Genomic DNA, 22,398 nt, shown 5'->3' on the forward strand with positions numbered 1-22,398 from the left:
GCGAGGAACGTGGTGGCTCAGGGGCTAAGACGCTGAGCTTGTTGATCGGAAGGTCGGCAGTTCAGCGGTTCGAATCCCTCGTGCCGCGTAACAGGGTGAGCTCCCGTGACTTGTCCCAGCTTCTGCCAACCTAGCAGTTCGAAAGCACGTGAAAAAAAATGCAAGTAGAAAAATGGGGACCACCTTTGGTGGGAAGGGAACAGCGTTCCGTGCACCTTTGGCGTTGAGTCATGCCGGCCACATGACCACGGAGACGTCTTCGGACAGCGCTGGCTCTTCGGCTTTGAAACGGAGATGAGCACTGCCCCCTAGAGTCGGGAACGACTAGCACGTATATGCGAGGGGAACCTTTACCTTTGTAGGTCATCTAGTCTAACCCCCCAGCCAAGCAGGAGACCCTACACACCATTTCTGACAGATGGCAGTCCGCTCTCTTCTTGAAAGCCTCCAGTGATGAAGCTTCCACAACCTCCGAAGGCAACTTCTGTTCCATCGGTTGATTGTTCTCACTGTCAGAAAATGTCTCCTTATTTCCAGGTTGAATCTCTCCTTGATCAGTTTCCATCCATTATTCCTTGTCTGGCCTTCAGGTGCTTTTGGAAAACCGCTTGACCTTCTCCTCTCTGTGGCAGCCCCTCAAATATTGGAAGACTGCTATCCTGTCTCCCCTGGTCCTTCTCTTCATTAGACTAGTTCCTGCAACCGTTCATCATATGTTTTAGTCTCCAGGCCTTTGATCATCTTAGATTCAGAATAACAGAGTTGGGAGGGACCTTGTAGGTCATCTAGTCCAACCCCCCGCCCAGGCAGGAGGCCCTACACCATTTCAGACAGATGGCAGTCCAGTCTCTTCTTGAAAGCCTCCAGGGATGAAGCTCCCACAGCTGCCGAAGGCCACTTCTGTGCCATCGGTTGTTCCAAATGGATGATTAACTTTTGTGCCTCTTCGTCTCCGCAGAAGCTTGAAGCCAAAGCTCTCATTAAGCTGAACTTTGCCAAGAACAATGACGGTGAGTCGGACACAATTTATGAAAAAGTGAATATGCAATGATGATTGTACAGGTCACCAGGAGGCCTCGGGGGGGGGGGGGGGATCCTGGAACAAATGACTCTGCTGCTTTTTGTCACAATGAGTCATTCGTTCCCATAAAATCAAGAGCTCCAGGTCGGGAGAAGCCCATCATCACCCCAGTTTCCAACCATGAAAATACAGCTGGTCCTGTATTTACGACCACCTAAATATCCTCTTGCACAGCGAGATAGTTGTGAAGTGGGTTTTGCTCCATTTTACAACCTTTCCTGTTGCTGTTGTTAAGCGAATCACAGTCTCCTAGTGAGTGACCTAGAGCCAATCACCAGGAGGCTGTGAGTTCTAGTCTCGCCTTAGGCATGAAACCCGACTGGGTGGCTTTGGCCAATCACTAGGAGGCTGTGAGTTCTAGTCCCACCTTAGGCATAAAAGCTGACTGGGTGACTTTGGACCAATCACCAGGTGACAGTGAATTCTAGTCCTGCCTTAGGCATGAAACCCGATTGGGTGACTTTTGGCCAATCACCAGGAGACTGTGAGTTCTAGTCCCGCCTTAGGCATGAAATCCGACTGGATGACATTGGGTCAATCACCAGTAGGCTCTTAGTTCTAGTCCCGTCTTAGGCATGAAACCCAACTGGGTGACTTTGGCTCAATCACCAGTAGACTGTGAGTTCTAGTCCCACCTTAGGCATGAAACCCGACTGGGTGACTTTGGGCCAATCGCCAGTAGACTGTGAGTTACAGTCCCGCCTTAGGCATGAAACCCGATGGTGACTTTGGGCCAATCACTAGGAGGTTGTGAGTTCTAGTCCCGCCTTAGGCATGAAAGCTGACTGGGTGACTTTGGGCCAATCACCAGGTGACGGTGAATTCTAGTCCCGCCTTAGGCATGAAATCCGATTGGGTGACTTTGGGCCAATCGCCAGTAGACTGTGAGTTACAGTCCCGCCTTAGGCATGAAACCCGATGGTGACTTTGGGCCAATCACTAGGAGGTTGTGAGTTCTAGTCCCGCCTTAGGCATGAAAGCTGACTGGGTGACTTTGGGCCAATCACCAGGTGACGGTGAATTCTAGTCCCGCTTTAGGCATGAAACCCGACTGGGTGACTTTGGGCCAATCGCCAGTAGACTGTGAGTTACAGTCCCGCCTTAGGCATGAAACCCGATGGTGACTTTGGGCCAATCACTAGGAGGTTGTGAGTTCTAGTCCCGCCTTAGGCATGAAAGCTGACTGGGTGACTTTGGGCCAATCACCAGGTGACGGTGAATTCTAGTCCCGCCTTAGGCATGAAATCCGATTGGGTGACTTCGGGCCAATCACCAGGAGGCTGTGAGTTCTAGTCCCGCCTTAGGCCTGAAACCCGACTCAGTGACTTTGGGCCAATCACTAGGAGGTTGTGAGTTCTAGTCCCACTTTAGGCATAAAATGACCTTAGGCCAACACCCGGAAGTGAGAAAATGAGTCCTGTCTGTGGTTCATTTCTCTCTTTTTTACTTCTTCGTCTTCAATTTAGGGAAATACCACTGCCCCGTGCTTTTCACCGTCTTCACCAATAACTCCCACATCGTGGCCATCAAGACCACCGGCAACGTGTTTGGCTTTGAGGTGAGCACCTTCACGGTTGACGGTAACACAGGCAGGTAGTCCTCGCCTTACAACCAGCATTTCCACTGCTAAGCAAGGCGGTGGCTAAATGAGTCGTGCTCGCTTAAGGCTGATCTGGCGTTTGAAAAAGGGAACCGGAGAAAAATCGCACCGTGGTTTGTCTCAAACCCTCCATTGATTCCCCCTGTTTCTTCCTTTTTCGTTTTGTTTTGTTTTGCAAGGCGGTTGAGCAGCTGAATATAAAAACCAAGACCTTTAAAGATCTGTTGAGCGAGGAGCTGTTTTCCAGGCAAGATATTATTACATTGCAGGTAAAGGTTCCAAAAGAATCAGATGGGTCTGGGTTTTGGCACTCTCCTCTTTCCAATTTCTTACGAGTTTCCATTTCTCTCTCTCCCATTCTCTCTCTTGTCTTTGCTCTCTCTCTCCCTCTCTCATTCTCTCCCTCTCTCCTCCTCTCTTCTCTCTCTTTCCTCTTTCCTCTCTCCTCCTCTCTTCTCCTCTCTCTCCCTCTCTCCCCCTCCTCTGCATCCTTCTCCCTCTCTCATCTTCTCTCTCCCTCCCTTCTCTTTTCTCCTCTCTCATTCTCTCCCTCTCTCTCTTCTCCTCTCTTCTTCTCTCTCTTTCCTCTCTCTCCCTCTCTCCCCTCCCTCTCCCGTCTCATTCTCCCTCCCTCTCTCCTCTTTTCTCTCTTCTCTCTTTTCTTTGCTATCTCTCTTCTCTCTCTTTCCTCTCCTCTCTCTCCCCCTCCCTCTCCCTCCCTCTCCCTCTTTCATTCTCATCTCCTCTCTCCCTCCATCCCTTCCTTCTTTCTCTCCTTTCTCTTCTCTCTCTCTCCTTTCACCTCTCCTCTCTCTCCCCCTCTTCCCCTCCCTCCATCTCCCTCTCTCATACTCATCTCCTCTTCTCCCTCCCTCCCTCCTTCTCCTCTCCTCTCCTTTCTCTTCTCTTCTCTCTCTCCTTTGTCTTCTGTCTCCCTCCCCCTTTCTCTCTCTCTCTCTGTCTTTCTCTTCTTTCCCCCCCCCCCATCTCCTCCCCTCATGACTTTCTAAACGTCAGTTCAGTTTTACTGCCAGCCATAAAACTAAAAATTTATTTACCAGCGAGAGCAAACAATTTCAGGGCTGAGTGAAAGGCGTAATTATGTCACTTAATGAGAGATGGGGCAATCCGTTCTTTCTCTCTCTCTCTCTCTCTCGAGCCAAGTTTGCCCGCCAATGGAATATTATTGGAAGAAGCTTTCTTATCGCAAGACACAATGCCACATTCATCTCTCCCCCTTTCTGCCATTTGCGCTCCAACTGACGTCTTCTCCTCCTCCTCCTCCTCCTCCTCCTCCTCCTCCCCCCCCTTCGGCCATTCTCTCGGCTCTCACTTTGGATTCGGGCCATGGGGCGGTCATCCTCTGGCCGCTGTGCCGGAGTTTTATTTATGTATTCGGCAGCGGGTGGAGAGGGGAAAAAACCTGCTCTGGGAGCCGTCCACGTCACGTTTCCTCACTCACAATAGAGAAAAGCAGAAATGCCACTTTTTTTCCCCTGCCCTGCTTTACTTACCGTGTTTCCCCGAAAATAAGACCCTGCCTTATATTTTTTTTGAACTTTGAAATGAGTGCTTGGCCTTATTTTCAAGGAGGTCTTATTATTTTGGGGGGTGTGGAGCAAGACGGGGCTTCTCTTGCCGTCTTACCTGATTTCCAGCTCTGTGTCCCTAACCAGAGGAAATGGTGACGACCGGCTGGAATGTGGTTAAATATTTTCGAGAGGGCTTATTTTCAGGGGTGGGGTGGGGCTTATTTTGGCGCATGTGCTCAAAAGCCCGATTAGAATTAGAATTAGAATTATTAGAATTATTAGAATTAGAATTAGAATTAGAATTTTTTATTGGCCAAGTGTGATTGGACACACAAGGAATTTGTCTTTGGTGCATACGCTCTCAGTGTACATAAAAAGACAAGATACATTCATCAAGAATCATAAGGTACAACACTTAATGATAGTCACAGGGAACAAATAAGCAATCAGGAAACAATATCAATATAAATCGTAAAGATACAAGCAACAAAATTACAGTCATGCAGTCATAAGTGGGAGGAGATGGGTGATAGGAACGATGAAAAGATTAATAGTAATAGTAATGCAGACTTAGTGAATAGTTTGACAGTGTTGAGGGAATTATTTGTTGAGCAGAGTGATGGCGTTCGGGAGGAAAAAAACTTCTTGTGTCTAGTTGTTCTGGTGTGCAGTGCTCTATAGCATCGTTTTAAGGGTAGGAGTTGAAACAGTTTATGTCCAGGATGTGAGGGGTCTGTAAATATTTTCACAGCCCTCTTTTATTATGATTATTATTATAATATTTTATTATTATCCGGGGAGGACTTATTTTCGAGAAAACACTTTACTACCCTTGTACCAATAGAATTTCAGTTCATTTGTACAGTATATTAATGGTAATATTCAGGAATGTGAAGATCTAGACATACTTTACAAGACTTGCATAATCAAGCTACTTTTGTGTTTTTTACTGAGGACTATAAAAATAAGGCACGTGGTGGTTCAGTGCTTGTTGATCGAAAGGTCGGCAGTTCAGCGGTTCGAATCCCTCGTGCCACATAACGGGGTGAGCTCCCGTGACTTGTCCCAGCTTCTGCCAACCTAGTAGTTAGAAAGCACATTAAAAAAATGCAAGTAGAAAAATAGGGGCCACCTTTGGTGGGAAGGGAACAGTGTTCCATGCGCCTTTGGCATTGAGTTATGCCGGCCATATGACCACGGAGACGTCTTCGGACAGCGCTGGCTCTTCGGCTCCGAAATGGAGATGAGCAGCACCCCCTAGAGTCGGGAACGACTAGCACATATGTGTGAGGGGAACCTTTATCTTTACCTTATAAGCAGCCATCAGCGAGAAGTAAATTTCTTTGAGTAAATCGGAAGTGTAAAACTGGAGTTGATTTGGTCATATTATGTGCCCAGAAGCAAGTCCTGTGAACTTTCAGGAAGGTTTATGTGTCCAGTGGCTGTTGTAAAACCGTCTGTCTTCCAAGTCCTCAAAAGCTTTCACAGCATCCCAAAGTTTGACTCTGTTGTCCATTGAAAATAAAATACATGAAGAATCTTTTTTTAAAAGAGAGAGAGAGAGAGAGAGAGAGAGAGAGAGAGAGAGAGAGAGAGAGAGAGAGAAAGCTGGCTGATCTTCTGTTTTGATTTATTTCATTTAGGATCCCACCAACGTGGACAAATTTAACGTCTCCAGCTTTTTTCATGTGAAGAACAATTTGAAAGTCACCGACCCAGGTAAGGGGGACGAAGGGATAATGGAGGTAGTCCTCGACTTACGACCACACTTGGGGCCCCAAACCTTCGTGGCTGGGGAATTCTGGGAGTTGAAGTCCCCGCCTCTTCCAGCTGCCACGTTTGAGTCACACGGCTTTAGGTGCTGATTAGCTTCAATATTTCACCGCTGCCCAGTTAACGTCTTTCGCAGAGCCCAAAAACTGGCCTGACCCTCCCCAGTTTTCCAAGTTTAGCAAAGCCAATCCTGTTACCTGTCACCAATCTTTTGCAGATGACGAAAAAGCCAGGTCAGACCCATCCTATTACCTGAAAAATGCCAACATCGAGACCAAAGAGACACTGTTGGAGTTATACAAAGAATTCAAAGGGGACGACATTCTGGCAGCTACCATGAAAGAGCCCGAGAAGAAGAAAACGGACAGACTGAATGCGGTGAGTTGATAGGTTATTTTCAGTAGCGACTGGAGAGAATGGAAGTGGATCTAGAACTCTGCTTTTCCAACTTGACCACGGGAAGATGGGAGGACTTCAACTCCCAGAATTCTGGCCGGGGAATTTATTATTTATTTAATTAATTAATTAATTAATTATTTAATTATTTATATTTAGTTAGTTACCGTATTTTTCGGAGTATAAGACCCACCGGAGTATAAGACGCACCTTAGTTTTTGGGAAGGTAAATAAGAAAAAAGCTGATTGGCCTCCTGGAATACCCCCAATCAGCTGTTTCCAGAGGTGAATTTTAGCAACAGGTTCCTTGGTTGTGAGCTCTGTGCCTTGCTTTTATTTTTGCTTTTTTTCCTGCCTCTGAAAGCCTCTGAAACAGAGCTTCAGAAAAAAAGCCTCTGAAGCTCTGTTTGGAGGCTTTTTTTCTGAAGCTCTGTTTGGGGGCATTTTTTCTGAAGCTCTGTTTGGAAGCTTTTTTTCTGAAGCTCTGTTTGGGGGCTTCTTTTCTGAAGCTCTGTTTGGGGGCTTTTTTTTTTGAACTCTGGAAGCTTTTTTTCTGAAGCTCTGTTTGGAGGCTTTTTTTCTGAAGCTCTGTTTGGGGGCATTTTTTCTGAAGCTCTGTTTGGAAGCTTTTTTTCTGAAGCTCTGTTTGGAGGCTTTTTTTCCGAAGCTCTGTTTGGAGGCTTTTTTTCCGAAGCTCTGTTTGGAGGCTTTTTTTCTGAAGCTCTGTTAGGGGACTTTTTTTCCGGAGCTCTGTTTGGAGGCTTCTTTTCTGAAGCTTCCTTTCTGATGCTTTTTTCAGCCTCCATTTGAGAAGCTGGGTGGGACTACATTCAGAGTATAAGACCCACCCAGATTTTCGCCCTCTTTTTTGGGGGGGGAAAGGTGCGTCTTATACTCCAAAAAATACGGTAGTTAGTTTGTCAAATACGTACGAGATAACAGATATAAGTATAAACATGGACATGAGCACAGGTAATGAATACAAATAAATGGGGAGAGTGGGACAGGGATGGTGGGCACGCTGGTGCGCTTATGCACGCCCCCCCTTTACGGACCTCTTAGGAATGGGGGTGAGGTCCACGGTAGACCAGTTTAAGGTTGAAGTTATGGGGGTTTGAGGATGTAACAACGGAGTCGGGTTAGAGCATTCCAGGCATTGACCACTCTTGCTGAAGTCGTGTTTCCTACAATCGAGTTTAGAGCGGTTTACCTTGAGTTTGTATCTATTGTTTGCCCGTGTATTGTTGTGGTTGAAGCTGAAGAAGTCGTTGACAGGAAGGACGTTGTAGCAGACAATTTTGTCTGTTTTGAGTCCAGACAGGCCCACCGTGGCTGCCATTTTTCACATAGAAAGCCTCTCCTGGCATCCTCCTTCCTTCTCTTTCAATGCAAGTGGCCCTCAGCTTACGACCACAATGGAATTCAAAACCTATGTTGCCAAGTGAGAAATTTGTGAAGGGAGTTTTTGCTCCAGTTTACGACTTTCCTTGCCACATTGGTTAAGCCAGGGGTCTGCAACCTTAAACACTCAGAGAGCCATTTGGAGCCGTTTCCCACAGAAAAGAAAACACCGGGAGCCACAAAACCCTTCCCCGTGCCTGACTATTTCTTGAGCGGCCACAAAACTAGCATATGGAGTTGAATTAAATCTTCTGTTTTCTTCTGAAACTTTTCTTTTCTTGGATTTAATCCATGGTTGGCCTACTGGGGGTTGAAAAGCTCAATAAATTGTGTGCCGGTGGGTGTTGCACATTGGCGGTTGTGACGCATATTTTGAGCGACGGGGAGCCACAGTAGAGGGGTGAAAGAGCCACATGCGGCTCCAGAGCCGCAGGTTGCTGATCCCTGGGTTAAGCGAACCACTTTAACCATTGTTAAATTACACAGTTGTTAAGCGAATCCGGCTTCCCCGTTGACTTTGCTTGTCGGAAGCTCACAAAAGGGGATCACATGACACCCCCCCACCCCCGGGACACTGCAACCGTCATAAGTACAAGTCAGTTGTCGAGCAGCCTAATGTAAATCACGTGATCATGGGAATGCTGCACCGGTCCTAAGTCATTTTTTCCCCGTGATGTTGTAACTTTGAATGGTCACTAAACGAGCGGTTGTAAGTCAGGGACCACCTGTCCTGCAAATATTGATGTCCTCATCGGTTGCTTTTTTTACAGGCTCACTATTCCACTGGGAGAGTCAGCGCCTCGTTCACATCCACAGCCATGGCGCCTGAGACGACCCACGAAGCAGGTAAAATGGAGTTCCGGAGGCCACTTCTTTTTCGCTGATGAATTGTTCTCACTGTCAGGAAATTTCTCCTTAGTTCTAAGTTGCTTCTCTCCTTGTTTAGTTTCCACCCATCGCTGCTTCTGTAAAAAGGTTTTTTTTTTAAGCAAACAATGCATCATTAATCATTCAGTGTGTCATCTGAGTACATATTTTGTCTCCTCTACTTCCTCCTCCATCATCTTCTTACTATATTTCTATCACACCTTTATATTTTCATTTAATTTGTTACAACATTCTTACCAAATTTCTTAACGTTTATATTAATTCATTTTATGCCTCCCTTCTCCCCATTTTTCTTACCACATTTCTATCTTGCTTTTACGTCTTCATTCAATTCATTACGTTTTCCCCAAAATTTATAATTATATTAATTTTCATGTATATCTCTTCTCTAACCATTGATAAAATTGCCCCCTTACCTTAAAATATTCCGATTCTTCTTTTTCTTTAATTTGCCAATGTTAATCTATTCATTTCTGCACATTCTAATATTTCTTAATTACTTCCTCTATTGGGATTTTCTCTGCTTTCCAATTTTGTGCAAATACAATCCTCGCTGCAGTTATAACATGTATAATCAAGTATATATTTTCTTTACTATATTTTTCTCTGGTAAGATATCCAATAGGAACAGTTCAGGTTTTAAGTCAATACGTTGTTGTCTCATTTCCGCTTCTTGCCCTCAGGTGCTTTGGAGAATAGCTTGACTCCCTCTTCTTTGTGGCAGCCCTCAAGATATTAGAACACTGCTATCATGCCTCCCCTACTCCTTCTTTTCATTAGACTAGACATACCCAATTCCAGCAACCGTTCTTTATATATTTTAGCCTCCAGTCCCCCAATCATCTTTGTTGCTCTTCTCGGCACTCTTTCTAGAAGTTTTCAACATCCTTTTTACATCACGGCGACCAAAACTGGATGCAGGATTCTAGGTGTGGTCCTACCAAAGCATTATAAAGTGGTATTAGTACTTCACGGGTTTTTGATTGAATGCCTCTATTAATGCAATTTAGGATTGCTTTGGCTTTTTTGGCTGCCACCACACACTGCTGGCTCATATTTAATTGATTGACCACTAAAACTCCAAGATCCCTCTAGTCCAACCCCCTCTTCAGGCAGGAAACTGTATACCATTCGAGACAAATGGCTGGCCAGTCTCTTCTTAAAAATCTCCAGTGTTGGAGCACCCAAAATATCTGGAGGCAAGTCGTTCCACTGATTAATTCTTCCCACTGTCATGAAATTCCTCCTTAGTTCTAAGTTGCTTCTCTCCTTGATTAGTTTCCACCCATTGCTTCTTGTCCTGCCCTCAGGTGCTTTGGAGAATAGCTTGACTCCCTCTTCTTTGTGGCAGCCCCTGAGATTTATTTATTTATTTATTTATTTTTTTATTTTTTTTTAATTTGATTTATATGCCGCCCTTCTCCGGAGACTCAGGCTTTTCCGGCTTACAATGCGTTAAGCAATAGCCTTCATACTTTTGTATATTTATACAAAGTCATCTTATTGCCCCCACAATCTGGGTCCTCATTTCACCTACCTTTGAAAGGATGGAAGGCTGAGTCAACCTTGAGCCTGGTGAGATTCGAACTTACAGTAATTGAAGACAGCTGGTGTTAATCACAATGCTTAGAGATATTGGAAGACTGCTATCATGTCACCCCCAGTCCTTCTTTTCATTAAATGAGATATACCGATGCTAAGTGGCAAGGCCGTTAGTTCATTGCAAATGGCGTGCTACCCATTAAACCAGCCTTAAGAGAGAGGGGGAGGGAGATGCTTTAGAAATAGGAAACGTAAGTAAACACAAAACAAAAATATAACTTGAAACCATGTGGCCTCTGTTAACAGCTGCCATTGATGACGACGTGGTGCGGTACCGGTATGTCAAGAAGAAGGGTTACGTCCGGTTGCACACCAACAAAGGAGACCTCAACCTGGAGCTTCACTGTGACATGGTAAGGAGTTAGTCGGCTCGTTACTGTTGGTTGGCAACTCTTCAAATGGTCCTTCAGATGCTTCAAGGCGGATGGTCCTATAAATAGCAATAGCCCTTAGACTTATATACCGCTTCACTGTGCTTTACAGCCTTCTCTAAGCGGTTTGCAGAATCAGCCTCTTGCCCCCAACAATCTGGGTCCTCATTTTATCCACCTCGGATGGATGGGAGGCTGAATCAACCTGAAGGGAGGGAGGGAGGGAGGGAGGGAGGGAGGAAGGACAATAGCAATAGTACTTATACTTATATACTGCTTCACAGCGCTTTTACAGCCTTCTCTAAGCGATTTACAGAGTCAGCCTCTTGCCCCCAACAATCAGGGTCCTCATTTTACCCACCTCGGATGGATGGGAGGCTGAGTCAATCTTGAGCCAGTCAGGTTCAAACTCCTGGCAGTTAGCAGAGTTAGCTTGCAATACTGCATTACTGTGCACGATGGATGGATGGATGGATGGATGGAAGGAAGGAAGGAAGGAAGGAAGGAAGGAAGGAAGGAAGGAAGGAAGGAAGGAATAGCAATAGTCCTTAGACTTATACACTGCTTCACAGTGCTTTACTGCCTTCTCTAAGCAGTTTACAGAGTCATCCTCTTGCCCCCAACAATCTGGGTTCTCATTTTACCCACCTCGGAAGGATGGAAGGCTGAGTCAGTATTGAGCCAGTCAGGATTGAACTGCTGGCAGTGGGCAGTGATTTAGCCTGCAATACTGCATTTTACCACTGGGAGGGAGGGAGGGAGGGAGGGAAGGAAGGAAGGCAGGAAGGAGAGGAAGGAAGAAGAGGAAAATAAGAGCAATAGCACTTAGACTTATATACTGCTTCACAGTGCCTTTACAGCCCTCTCTAAGCAGTTTACAGAATCGGCATCTTGCCCCCAACAATCTGGGTCCTCATTTTACCGACCTCCGAAGGATGGAAGGCTGAGTCAATCCTTGAGCTGGTCAGGATCAAACTGCTGGCAGTGGGCAGTGAGTTAGCCTGCAATACTGCATTTTAACCACTGGGAGGGAGGGAGGGAAGGAAGGAAGGAAGGAAGGAAGGAAGGAAGGAAGGAAGGAAGGAAGGAAGGAAGGAGAGCAAATGAAGAGCAATAGCGCTTAGACTTATATACCGCTTCACAGTGCTTTACAGCTCTTTCTAAGCGGTTTAAGATCAGCCTCTTGCCCTGGGTCCTCATTTTACTGACCTCGGGAAGGATGGAAGGCTGAGTCAATCCTTGAGCTGGTCAGGATCAAACTGCTGGCAGCCAGCAGAGTCAGCCTACCATAGTGCCTTCTAACCACTGCGCCACCACGGCTCATCGGTTAAAATCTTTCCAGATTTGATGAAACTTGGATTCCCCGCCTGTGATGTTTTTATTAGTCACGCTTAGCGACATAAATTTGGGGCTCGGTGGTGCTCGTAAGCCAAAGACTTAACCTGGAGTAAAAACAGAGCATTGTTTTTAAAACAGCTGATGAACCCCTCTGTGATCAGCTGCCAAGAGCTTCCAAGCTCTTTGATTACCTGGATCCATCTCCCTGGGGGGAGGGGGCGAGGAGGGGGGGAGAAGAGTTTTGTCCCCAGGGTGTATTTTTAGATCCTCTGTGTGGAGGTGAGAAGCAGGGAGTCTGGGCGGCGCTGGCTTCGGAGGTGACGAATGGGCAAAGGCACCGACTTGTCACAACTTGGCATTGTGCTGGAGCCTTAAACACAGAGCGTTTCATTTTTCTCTCTGCCTGTTGAATAGCCCTGAGCCCTGCCTCCTTCCTTCCTCCCTCCCTCTTTTTCTGTGTCTCCTTCCTGCCCTCCTTCCTCCCTCCCTCCCTCCCTCCCTTTCCCTTGTTTCCTTTTTATCCTCCCCTCCCTTCCTTTTGTCCTTCCTTCTCATTTTACTTCTTTCCTTTTGTTGTTATCTTTCCCTTCTCTCTTTATCTCCTTCCTTCCTTCTTTTCCTTCCTGTTTTCCCTCCTTCCTTCCTTTTTCTTCCATCCATCTTCTCACATTTTCAGGCTCCACTCACCCCCTTCCTTCCTCCCTCCCTCCCTCCCTTTATCTCTTTCCCTTCTTTCCTTCTTATCCTTCCTCTTTCCCTCTTTCCCTCCTTTCCTTTTGTCCTTCCTTCTCTCTTTACTTCTTTCCCTTTATTCTTATCTTTCCCTTCTCTCTTTATCTCCTTCCTTCCTTCCTTTTTCTTCCATCCATCTTCTTATGTCTTCAGGCTCCACTCACCCGCTTCGTTCCTTCCTTCCTTCCTCCCTCCCTCCTTTTATCTCTTTCCCTTCTTTTTTTCTTATCCTTCCTCCTTCCCTCCTTTCCTTTTGTCCTTTCTTCTCTCTTTACTACTTTCCCTTTGTTCTTATCTTTCCCTTCTCTCTTTATCTCCTTCCTTCTTTTCCTTCTTTCCATCCATCCATCCATCCATCCATCCTGTGGAGGTCGTGGGCATCAATCCTAATTAAAGCATCCCTGGCAGATGGCTGTCGAGAGCCTTACATTGCTGCAATCACACTCTCCTACCATGGCCCAGTGCCGCATGTATCTCTTCAATGGGAGGTGTTGAAGCCGTGTCATGTTTTATGCGACCTCCGTCAAAAAAACCCTGGTGTAATGTACTCGTGAGGATTTCAGGAGCCAGTAGCTTTTAGGTATCACTGAAGGAGATCATTTTGGACCAAAGAAGGTAGCTGGGAAGAGATGACTCATAAGTGGAGGGAAGAAGACCATGTCATCCAGTGATCCATCAAGAGATACCAGCCCTGGGCCTTCCTTCTGAGCCCAGCCATCCAGCTTCTCTCCTTTGGGGGCATTTTAATTATTTGTACCCTAATTAGAATAGAGTAGAGTAGAGTAGAGTAGAATTGGAAATGGGAATGGAATGGAATGGAATGGAATGGAATGGAATGGAATGGAATGGAATGGAATGGAATGGAGAAAAGAGAAGAATAGAATAGAATAGAATAGAATAGAATAGAATAGAATAGAATAGAATAGAATAGAATTGAATTGAATTGAATTGAATTGAATTGAATTGAATTGAATTGAATTGAATTGAATTGAATTGAATTGAATTCTTTATTGGCCAAGTGTGATTGGACACACAAGGAATTTGTCTTGGTGCATATGCTCTCGGTGTACATAAGGAGAATAAAATACATTCATTGAGAATAAAAAGATACAACACTTAGTGATCGTCAAGGTTACTAATAAGCTATCAAATCGTACTAGGAAACAGGTAAAAACAATATAATTGAAAGGTACAAGCAACATGGTTATAGTCCTAAGTGGGAAGAGATAGATGCTAGGAAGGAAGAGAAGAATAATAGCAATACAGTCTCAGTAAATTATTTGACAGTGTTGAGGGAATTATTTGTTTAGCAGAGTGATGGCGTTCGGGGGAAAAACTGTTCTTGTGTCTAGTTGTTCTGGTGTGCAGTGCTCTATAGCGTCGTTTTGAGGGTAGGAGTTGAAACAGTTTATGTCCAGGATGTGAGGGGTCTGTAGATATTTTCACAGCCCTCTTTTTGACTCGTGCAGTATACCGGTCCTCAATGGAAGGCAGGTTGTTAGCCATTATTTTTTCTGCAGTTCTAATGATCTTCTGAAGTCCGTGTCTCTCTTGTTGGGTTGCAGAGGCAAACCAGACAGTTTTGGAGGTGCCTGTCCGTATTTGATCCTCCCCCGTATCTGTAAGGACAAGCAGCTCTCCGTCCGTCGACCATCTCCCCCAATGCCAAAGGGGCCTGGGACCGCATCGTCCTGAGCCTCTTGGACTCTACAGACATTCCAGGGGAGACATGGCGTCCCCATCACATGATCCCAGTTCCGACTCTTCCTCCTTCCCCGAACTGGAATCCGATGGGGCCACGACAGTCTTCCTGTTCAATCTCATCAACCGTCCCACTAGGTTAGACAGCAAAGGAAAAATGTCTCCTGGGACATATTTTTGGATCAAGGGTATAACTTTACTGAAGATTCCGTGTGGTTAGGTAAAGGTTCCCCTCGCACATATGTGCCAGTCGTTCCTGACTCTAGGGGGCGGTGCTCATCTCCGCTTCAAAGCTGAAGAGCCAGCGCTGTCCGAAGACGTCTCCATGGTCATGTGGCCGGCATGACTCAACGCCAAAGGCGCACGGAACGCTGTTCCCTTCCCACCAAAGGTGGTCCCTATTTTTCTACTTGCATTTTTTACCTGCTTTCGAACTGCTAGGTTGGCAGAAGCTGGGACAAGTCACGGGAGCTCCCCCCGTTACGCGGCGCTAGGGATTCGAACCGCTGAACTGCCGACCTTTCGATCGACAAGCTCAGTGGCTAAGAAGCTACCACGTCCGTTAACCATATGGTTAAAGAAGTAGAAAAGCCAGTTCTAATGATTTTGCGCGAAAACAGCATAGGAAAAGTTTCCCTCCCTTCCCCCCAGCCCCGGATCTCCCATTGTCCACCAATCATTTACACTCTCTTTGTTTTGGGAACGATCTGTCTGCCTGTCGGACTTCCCCAGCTGGAAATGTTGGGTCTGTCTCAGGCTGCCGCTTGGCAAACTTGCATTCCAAATTTGCCTCCCAAATATCCCTTACATTCCAGTTCTTTCCTTGCCACCCACTTCCCATCCAAAAAAAAGAAAGTGGTGTTATTAGCCATCAAATCTCAAAAATACACTTTTCCCAAAAAGGTTTCCACAATCCTGGCCACTCCTGTAATCTTGGAAAAAACAGAGTCATCCCTCGGTGAGATGGATGCTTTGTTCTTTTCGAATGCCGCCAACGTATTTGTCTCCCTTCCCAACGTCCTTTCGCTTCGACCAATAGCGAACGGGTCGAAGCCATGAGCCAAAATCAGATTTGGGGGTTGTTGTTTTATTCCCACCCGAGAGTTCAAAAAGCCGAAACATTCCAAAATCTGGAATCGTTCTTTTTAAGTGGTTGAAATGGCAGGGGAAAATAATAGAAGGAAGGAATGGTTTTCTCTGTCCAAGGGAGTTTTCGGCTGTTTTTCTTTTTCTTCTTATCCTTCCTTTCAGGGAACGTTGCTAAGGCAACCCCAGCATGCTTGCCAGAACGTTTATGCGCCTTGCATTGGTGCACACCCAGTGGCCATGGGAACGAGCACCCTCTCTCTCCATGCGTGTGGAAAGAGAGAGAGAGAGAGAGAGCGTGCGTGTGTATAAATATAAATAAAATCAGAGGAAAATAATTTGCAGCCCACGGAGTGTTTGCAAAAAAGAAAGACGCCTCTTATCTCTTTTTCCATCGTTGTGGATGAATTCGTTATTGCTTGGCCGAATGCAGAAATGGGGCTTAACATTAACAGGAAAATTCTTTTTTTTTTTTTTTTTTTTTTTTTTTTTTTTGCAAGTAGTTCTCGATTTACGAATGTTCGTTTAGTGACGGTTGAAAGTTAGAACGGCACCCACACCGTCATGAATAACGAGTCAGTCGCCAAGGGTCCGACATTTTGACCTGTGGAAAATGCGGCAACGGTTGTGAAAACTGGTTCATAAGTCATTTTTTTCCCCTCCGGTGCATCGCACCTTCGAACAGGCGCTAAAACTATTGCGAGTCAAGGACTACCGATAATCTCAGCCATGGCTAGCTAGCTAGCTAGCTAGCTATTTATTTATTTATTTATTTATTTATTTATTTATTTATTTATTTATTTATTTATTTTATGATTTATTGGTTACAATTTATTATAGGTAGTCCTCAAGTTACGACCGCCGTTGAGCCCAAAATTTGCGTCGCTAATTGAAAGGTTCGTTCAGTCAGTGCGTTTCGCCCGGTTTTACGGCCTTGCTCGCCCCTGTTGCTAAGTGAACCGTTGCATTTGCTAAGTTAGCTTAAGATGGTTGTTGAGTGAACCTAGATTCCACATGGACTTCGCTTGTCGGAAGGTCGTAAAATCGGATCCCGCGAACCCAGGGCACTCCAGTCGTCATAAGTATGAACCAGTTGCCAGGTGTCTGAATTTTGGTCATGTGAGCCTGGGATTTGTTGCAACGGTCATAAGTGTGAAAAACGGTCCTATGTCCCTTTTTTTTCAGCGACATTGTAACGTTGAATGGTCACTAAATGAACCGTTGTAAGTCGGGGACTGCCTTTATCTGGCCGTGGGCCTTCTCTAGGCAGCTTAAGACAATAAACAGGAAGAAATGAACTGAACTAGATTGTGTTTAGGTTTATTTAGTTTAGGGATGTGGTGGCTCAGCGGCTAAGACACTTAGCTGATCAATCGAAAGGTTGGCAGTTCAGCTGTTCGAATCCCTAGCGCCGCGTAACGGGGGGAGCTCCCGTGACTTGTCCCAGCTTCTGCCAACCTAGCAGTTCAAAAGCAGGTAAAAAAAAAATGCAAGTAGAAAAATAGGGACCCCCTTTGGTGGGAAGGGAACAGCGTTCCGTGTGCCTTTGGCTTTGAGTCATGCCGGCCACATGACCACGGAGACGTCTTCGGACAGCGCTGGCTCTTCGGCTTTGAAACGGAGATGAGCACCGCCCCTTAGAGTTGGGAACAACTAGCACAATATGTGCGAGGGGAACCTTTACCTTTTTAGACTGTGTTGTTTCTCTGTGCCATATAATATATGCGGGTATATGCCTAATTTTGTATTGATTTACTTATTTATTTTGTCATGTTAATGGTGCGTATATTGGAGGCGGTGACCCTTTGAGAGCTGTATGCCACGAAATTTCATTTTAACGTATGCCGATCAGTGTACATTCAGCGACAATAAAATTATCGTTCTAAGTGTGAACGAAACAGAGGTACAGAACAATAAAATCAGCAATGAGAAGAAGAAAACGGCGAGAACCTATCCAATACGATAAGAAAATACGGACAGAGAATAAGAGTTTTTTTCTGCGGTTCATTCCCCGAACAGCTTTCCTGGGTAAAACCAGACTTGATTCCATTCTAAGCAGCTTGTGTGTTTTTTTTTCTTTTCTTTTCTGTCTTTCTCAGACCCCTAAAACCTGTGAAAACTTCATTAAACTCTGCAGGAAGAACTACTACGACGGGACCATATTTCACCGATCGATTCGTAATTTCGTGGTGAGTATCGAACCGGGAGGGCAAAGGTAGATACAGATTAACAAAGAGTTGGAAGGGACTTTGTAGGTCATCTAGTCTAACCCCCCCGCCCAAGCAGGAGACCTTACACCATTTCTGACCGATGGCAGTCCAGTCTTTTCTTGAAAGCCTCCAGTGATGAAGCTCCCACAACTTCTGAAAGCAACTTCTGTTCCACGGTTTGACTGTCAGAAAATTCCTCCTTATTTCCAGGTTGAATCTCTCCTTGTTCAGTTTCTATCCATTATTCCTTGTCTGGCCTTCGGGTGCTTTGGAGAATAGTTTGACCCCCTCCTCTCTGTGGCAGCCCCTCAAATATTGGACCACTGCTTTCATTCTCCCCTGCTCTTTCTCTTCATTAGACTAGCCATGCCCAGTTCCTGCAACCGTTCATCGTAGGTTTTAGCCTCCAGTCCCCTCATCATCTTTCTTGCTCTTCTCTGCACTCTTATAAGTATTAGTTAGTTTACGACCTTTCTTGCCACAGTTGTTAAATGAATGAATAGTAGTTAATAAGTTAAGGATATTGTTGTTGTGTTACCAACCAGCAGAGTGTAGAGCACAGAGAAACATTGCTGAGAACAATGAATAAGAGATGTTTATCGAAAGTTTACTTTATAGTGAAAAAACAATCTCATAGTCTTTAAATCAATCCAAGTCTTTGCCAGTTAAATCAGTCCAGTGATACAAAAACTCTTCTTACCACACAAACCGTAGTTGGTTAGAATAACAAACTCACTCTGGTTCACAAACCACGATGGTAGCAGATCCATCCAACGATGATAGCACAATGGTTGCAACTCCACACACAATGGTAGTTTAACATCAACTGAATACGTTACAGTACCTTTCTTAAATACGTTTACAACTAGTGATTATCTAATTACAGCATGTCTCAGCATTACAATGAATCAGCAGGAAAACTTTAAAGTCACACAATACATATTCATATTAAAGTCACAGATATATTGCCTGGACAACTTGTTAGGCTCAAACCATATCCTAACAAAGTCACCCAGTTGTTAAGTGAATCTGGCTTCCCTGATTCACTTTGTTTGTGAGAAGGTCGCAAGAGGGGATGACGTGACCCCGGGATACTGCGACCGTCATAAATACGAACCGGTGGCCAAGCCTCTGAATTTTTGAGCCCATGAGCTTGGAGCTCCTGCAAAGGTCGGAAGTGTGAAAAACAGGTCGTAAGTCACTTCGTTTAGCACCGTTGTAACTCTGAACGGTCACTAACTGAACTGTTGTAAGTCGAGGACTACCTGTGTTTCACCCTTTGGCAACACTCCCCCCTCCCCCCACTTCCCTGCTCAGCAGCTGAAACTCTGATTATTGTAATTTGCTCCTTTTGGGAGCTGGTTGATTGATGGCGGCAGGGCCCCGGTTAAAGGAGAAGGGAATAAAAAAAATAATTTTGTTTTTCTTTGATCCAGTGGGCTGATAAAAATTAACGTCTTGAATTATCTCAAATGATAAATTCATGGCTGTTCAGCTTCCCCCTGACACTGTCTTTATCTTTTGACTGTCTAGATTCAAGGTGGAGACCCAACCGGGACGGGGACAGGTAAAAGGAATCTCAGATTTTCTTTCTTTCTTTCTTTCTTTCTTTCTTTCTTTCTTTCTTTCTTTCTTTCTTTCTTTCTTTTTTTTCTTCCTTCCTTCCTTTCTTTTTTTTTTCTTCCTTCCTTCCTTCCTTCCTTCCTTCCTTTCTTTTTTCTTTCTTCCTTCCTTCCTTCCTTCCTTCCTTCCTTCCTTCCTTCCTTCCTTCCTTTCTTTCTTTCTTTCTTTCTTTCTTTCTGTTTCGATTGATTTTAGTTCTTTATAAACCCTCTAGGTCAGGAGTCCCCAACCTTTCGGACCTCAGGGACCACTAAATTCATAATTTTAAATCCCGCGGACTATTAATAAGGTCTACCTAATGACCGGCTGGGTGGGCGTGGCTAGGTGGACATGTGACTGGGTGGGCATGGCCAACTCGATGTCACTCATATCGAGGGGTGCCTTGCTGGCCTCTACTCACCCCTCCCCTCCCAGCCACTCCTCGCCTGTCCGCCCAGGCTCCTTAGTGCCCCAATAGGAAGCAGCTGTTGGAGCTAAGCAGCCACCACAAGAAAGAGTTGGCAAAACAGCTCAGTTTAAATTGGATCTGACCGAGAAGGACGCTCAGCAGAAGCACCTCACTGAGGACTAGGAGCATAGGCTTTCCAAGCAGAGGGAAGACCTGCGGGAGTGCAAGGCCAGGTACCGGCGCCTGGAGGCTCAGCGGGCTGAGATGGTCAGCCAGTTCCAGGCCATGATGCAGTCCCACTGGAACGAGGCCCTCCGGCTCTTCGCCACCAGCGGCGCTTCCTTCCAGCCTTCGCCCAAAGCCCCACACCAGGAGGCCGAAGCAGACCCCAAGTCGGAATTTCTGCCCCCCTCCGACCCACACAAAAGGACCCCGAAGCAGGAATTTCACTTCCACCACCACCATCGGTGTGAAATATTTCCTAGAATGGCTACTCAGTGATCCCCGCCTCCTCCTTCCCAGTCCCAGGTTCCTCCGAGAGAAGCACGAAACCAAAAAAATAAAAATAAAAATCAGTTTTTTAGAAACCAAACCGTACTTTTGCCGGCTGAGACTTGAGAGCCTGCCAGGAACGGGGCAGAGTCATCCCCCAAATCTAGAAATGAAATCAATCCTTACGAGGGCCAACCCCACATCCCGGGTTCTGGATTGCAGCCCTCACCTCACACTGAAACGCTGAAGGAACAGATGGGCAGGGAGAAAGTGAGCGCACACGGCTGAATTTAGATCCGTCGGTGTGACTGCAAGGTGGGTGGGAGGCGTGGGAGGGCTTGAGGGTCTGCTTTTCCTGGAGGGATTTTAAAAAAAAAGGAAAAAGGAAAGGGAGCATTTTTGCTCACTTGCTTTCTCTGTGCCTGGAGTTGCATTTAAAACATGTATACAGGCAGTCCTCGGCTTACGACCGCAATTGAGGCCAACATTTCTGTTGTTGAGCAAGAAAGTCATTAAGTGAGTCTTGCCCCATTTCACATTTTTTCCTGTTCCATTCCATTCCATTCCACTCTATCTATCCTATCCTATCCTATCCTATCCTATCCTATCCTATCCTATCCTATCCTATCCTATCCTATCCTATCCTATCGTATCCTACTCTACTCTATTCTACTCTACTGTACTCCCATTCCATATTCTATTCTATTCTATTCTATTCTATTCTATTCTATTCTATTCTATTCTATCCTATCCTATCCTATTCTATTCTATTCTATTCTATTCTATTCTATTCTATCCTATACTATCCTATCCTACTCTACTCTATTCTACTCTACTGTACTCCCATTCCATATTCTATTCTATTCTATTCTATTCTATTCTATTCTATTCTATTCTATTCTATTCATTTTCTCTTCTCTTCATTTTCTCTTCTATTCCACTCCACTCCACTCCACTCCACTCCACTTATTCTATTCTATTCTATTCATTTCTCTTCTCTTCTCTTCTCTTCTCTTCTCTTCTCTTCTCTTCTCTTCTCTTCATCTTCTCTTCTCTTTCTGTTCTATTCCATTTCATTCATTTTCTCTTCTCTTCATTTTCTGTTCTGTTCTATTCTATTCTATTCTATTCTATTCTATTCTATTCTATTCTATTCTATTCTATTCTATTCTATTCATTTCTCTTCTCTTCATCTTCTCTTCTCTTCTTTTTCTGTTCTATTCCATTCCATTCCATTCATTTTCTCTTCTCTTCTATTGATTTTCTGTTCTGTTCTGTTCTGTTCTGTTCTGTTCTATTCTATTCTATTCTATTCTATTCTATTCTATTCTATTCTATTCTATTCATTTCTCTTCTCTTCATCTTCTCTTCTCTTCTTTTTCTGTTCTATTCCATTCCATTCCATTCATTTTCTCTTCTCTTCTATTGATTTTCTGTTCTATTCTATCCTATCCTATCCTATCCTATCCTATCCTATCCTATCCTATCCTATCCTATCCTATTCTATTCTATTCTATTCATTTTCTCTTCTCTTCTCTTTCTGTTCTATTCCATTCATTTTCTTTTCTCTTCCCTTCTCTTCTCTTCCATTCCACTCCACTCCATCTGTTCTTTTCTGTTCTGTTCTATTATCTTCTGTTCTATTCATACTCTACTCTACTCTACATTATTCTATTCTACCTTCTATTCTGTTCCTTTCTGCTCCTAACGAAGGACCAATTCAGGAGGAATAGGACAGCTGTCCATCTCTCCGTTCATTCCTCGAGGAATGTGGAAAGAGCAGCCGTGCACCTGGGGCAGATTGAAATGGAGATCCCATGTTAGGTCTGCCCAGAAACAAAAGCCAGAAGAGGAGGCAGATGTAGAGGGATCCAGAGCGGATTCTATGGAGCGGATTCTTTCTTCACTTCTCTGCAGGAGAAAATGGGATGGTTTCTCCTAGCCCAGAGTGAACATCGGGGGCCACTTAACTTCCATTCAAATCTTAGCTGCTTCCAAAGGCAGGAAGTAAATTTGGGCCCGCTGATAAAAGGGGACTGGCTTTTTGCTCTGTTTTTTGTTTTTTTGTTTTTAAATTGAATTGGCAGAGATTTCTGGCCCTTCGCCATCTAGCAGTAGTAACAACAAAGCTGCTCCTTTGTCTTTGCTGTAAATTGTACAGCTGGAAATTTTAAGATGCGCTAG

At 45.0% G+C, this 22,398-nt stretch overlaps 1 protein-coding gene across 3 annotated transcripts in view; it reads left to right on the plus strand.

The window, feature by feature from the left end:
• Positions 1-22,398, plus strand: part of PPIL2 (peptidylprolyl isomerase like 2) — a 55,291-nt gene that overhangs the window by 14,129 nt on the left and 18,764 nt on the right. For all 3 annotated transcript variants that reach the window (XR_011600834.1, XR_011600835.1, XM_070951291.1), the window contains exons 6-14: positions 959-1,010; positions 2,548-2,639; positions 2,861-2,950; positions 5,857-5,932; positions 6,204-6,364; positions 8,554-8,629; positions 10,520-10,626; positions 17,601-17,690; positions 19,245-19,278. Coding sequence is in view for 1 of the 3 variants with exons in the window: in XM_070951291.1 (XP_070807392.1) it covers positions 959-1,010; positions 2,548-2,639; positions 2,861-2,950; positions 5,857-5,932; positions 6,204-6,364; positions 8,554-8,629; positions 10,520-10,626; positions 17,601-17,690; positions 19,245-19,278 (778 nt within the window). In the remaining 2 variants the exon portion in view is untranslated. The remainder of the gene's footprint in view (positions 1-958; positions 1,011-2,547; positions 2,640-2,860; positions 2,951-5,856; positions 5,933-6,203; positions 6,365-8,553; positions 8,630-10,519; positions 10,627-17,600; positions 17,691-19,244; positions 19,279-22,398) is intronic.

This window comes from Pituophis catenifer, unplaced genomic scaffold (genome assembly GCF_029215685.1).
Source record: "Pituophis catenifer annectens isolate HBS135680 unplaced genomic scaffold, rPitCat1.0.hap2 SCAF_10, whole genome shotgun sequence".
NCBI lineage: Eukaryota > Metazoa > Chordata > Lepidosauria > Squamata > Colubridae > Pituophis > Pituophis catenifer.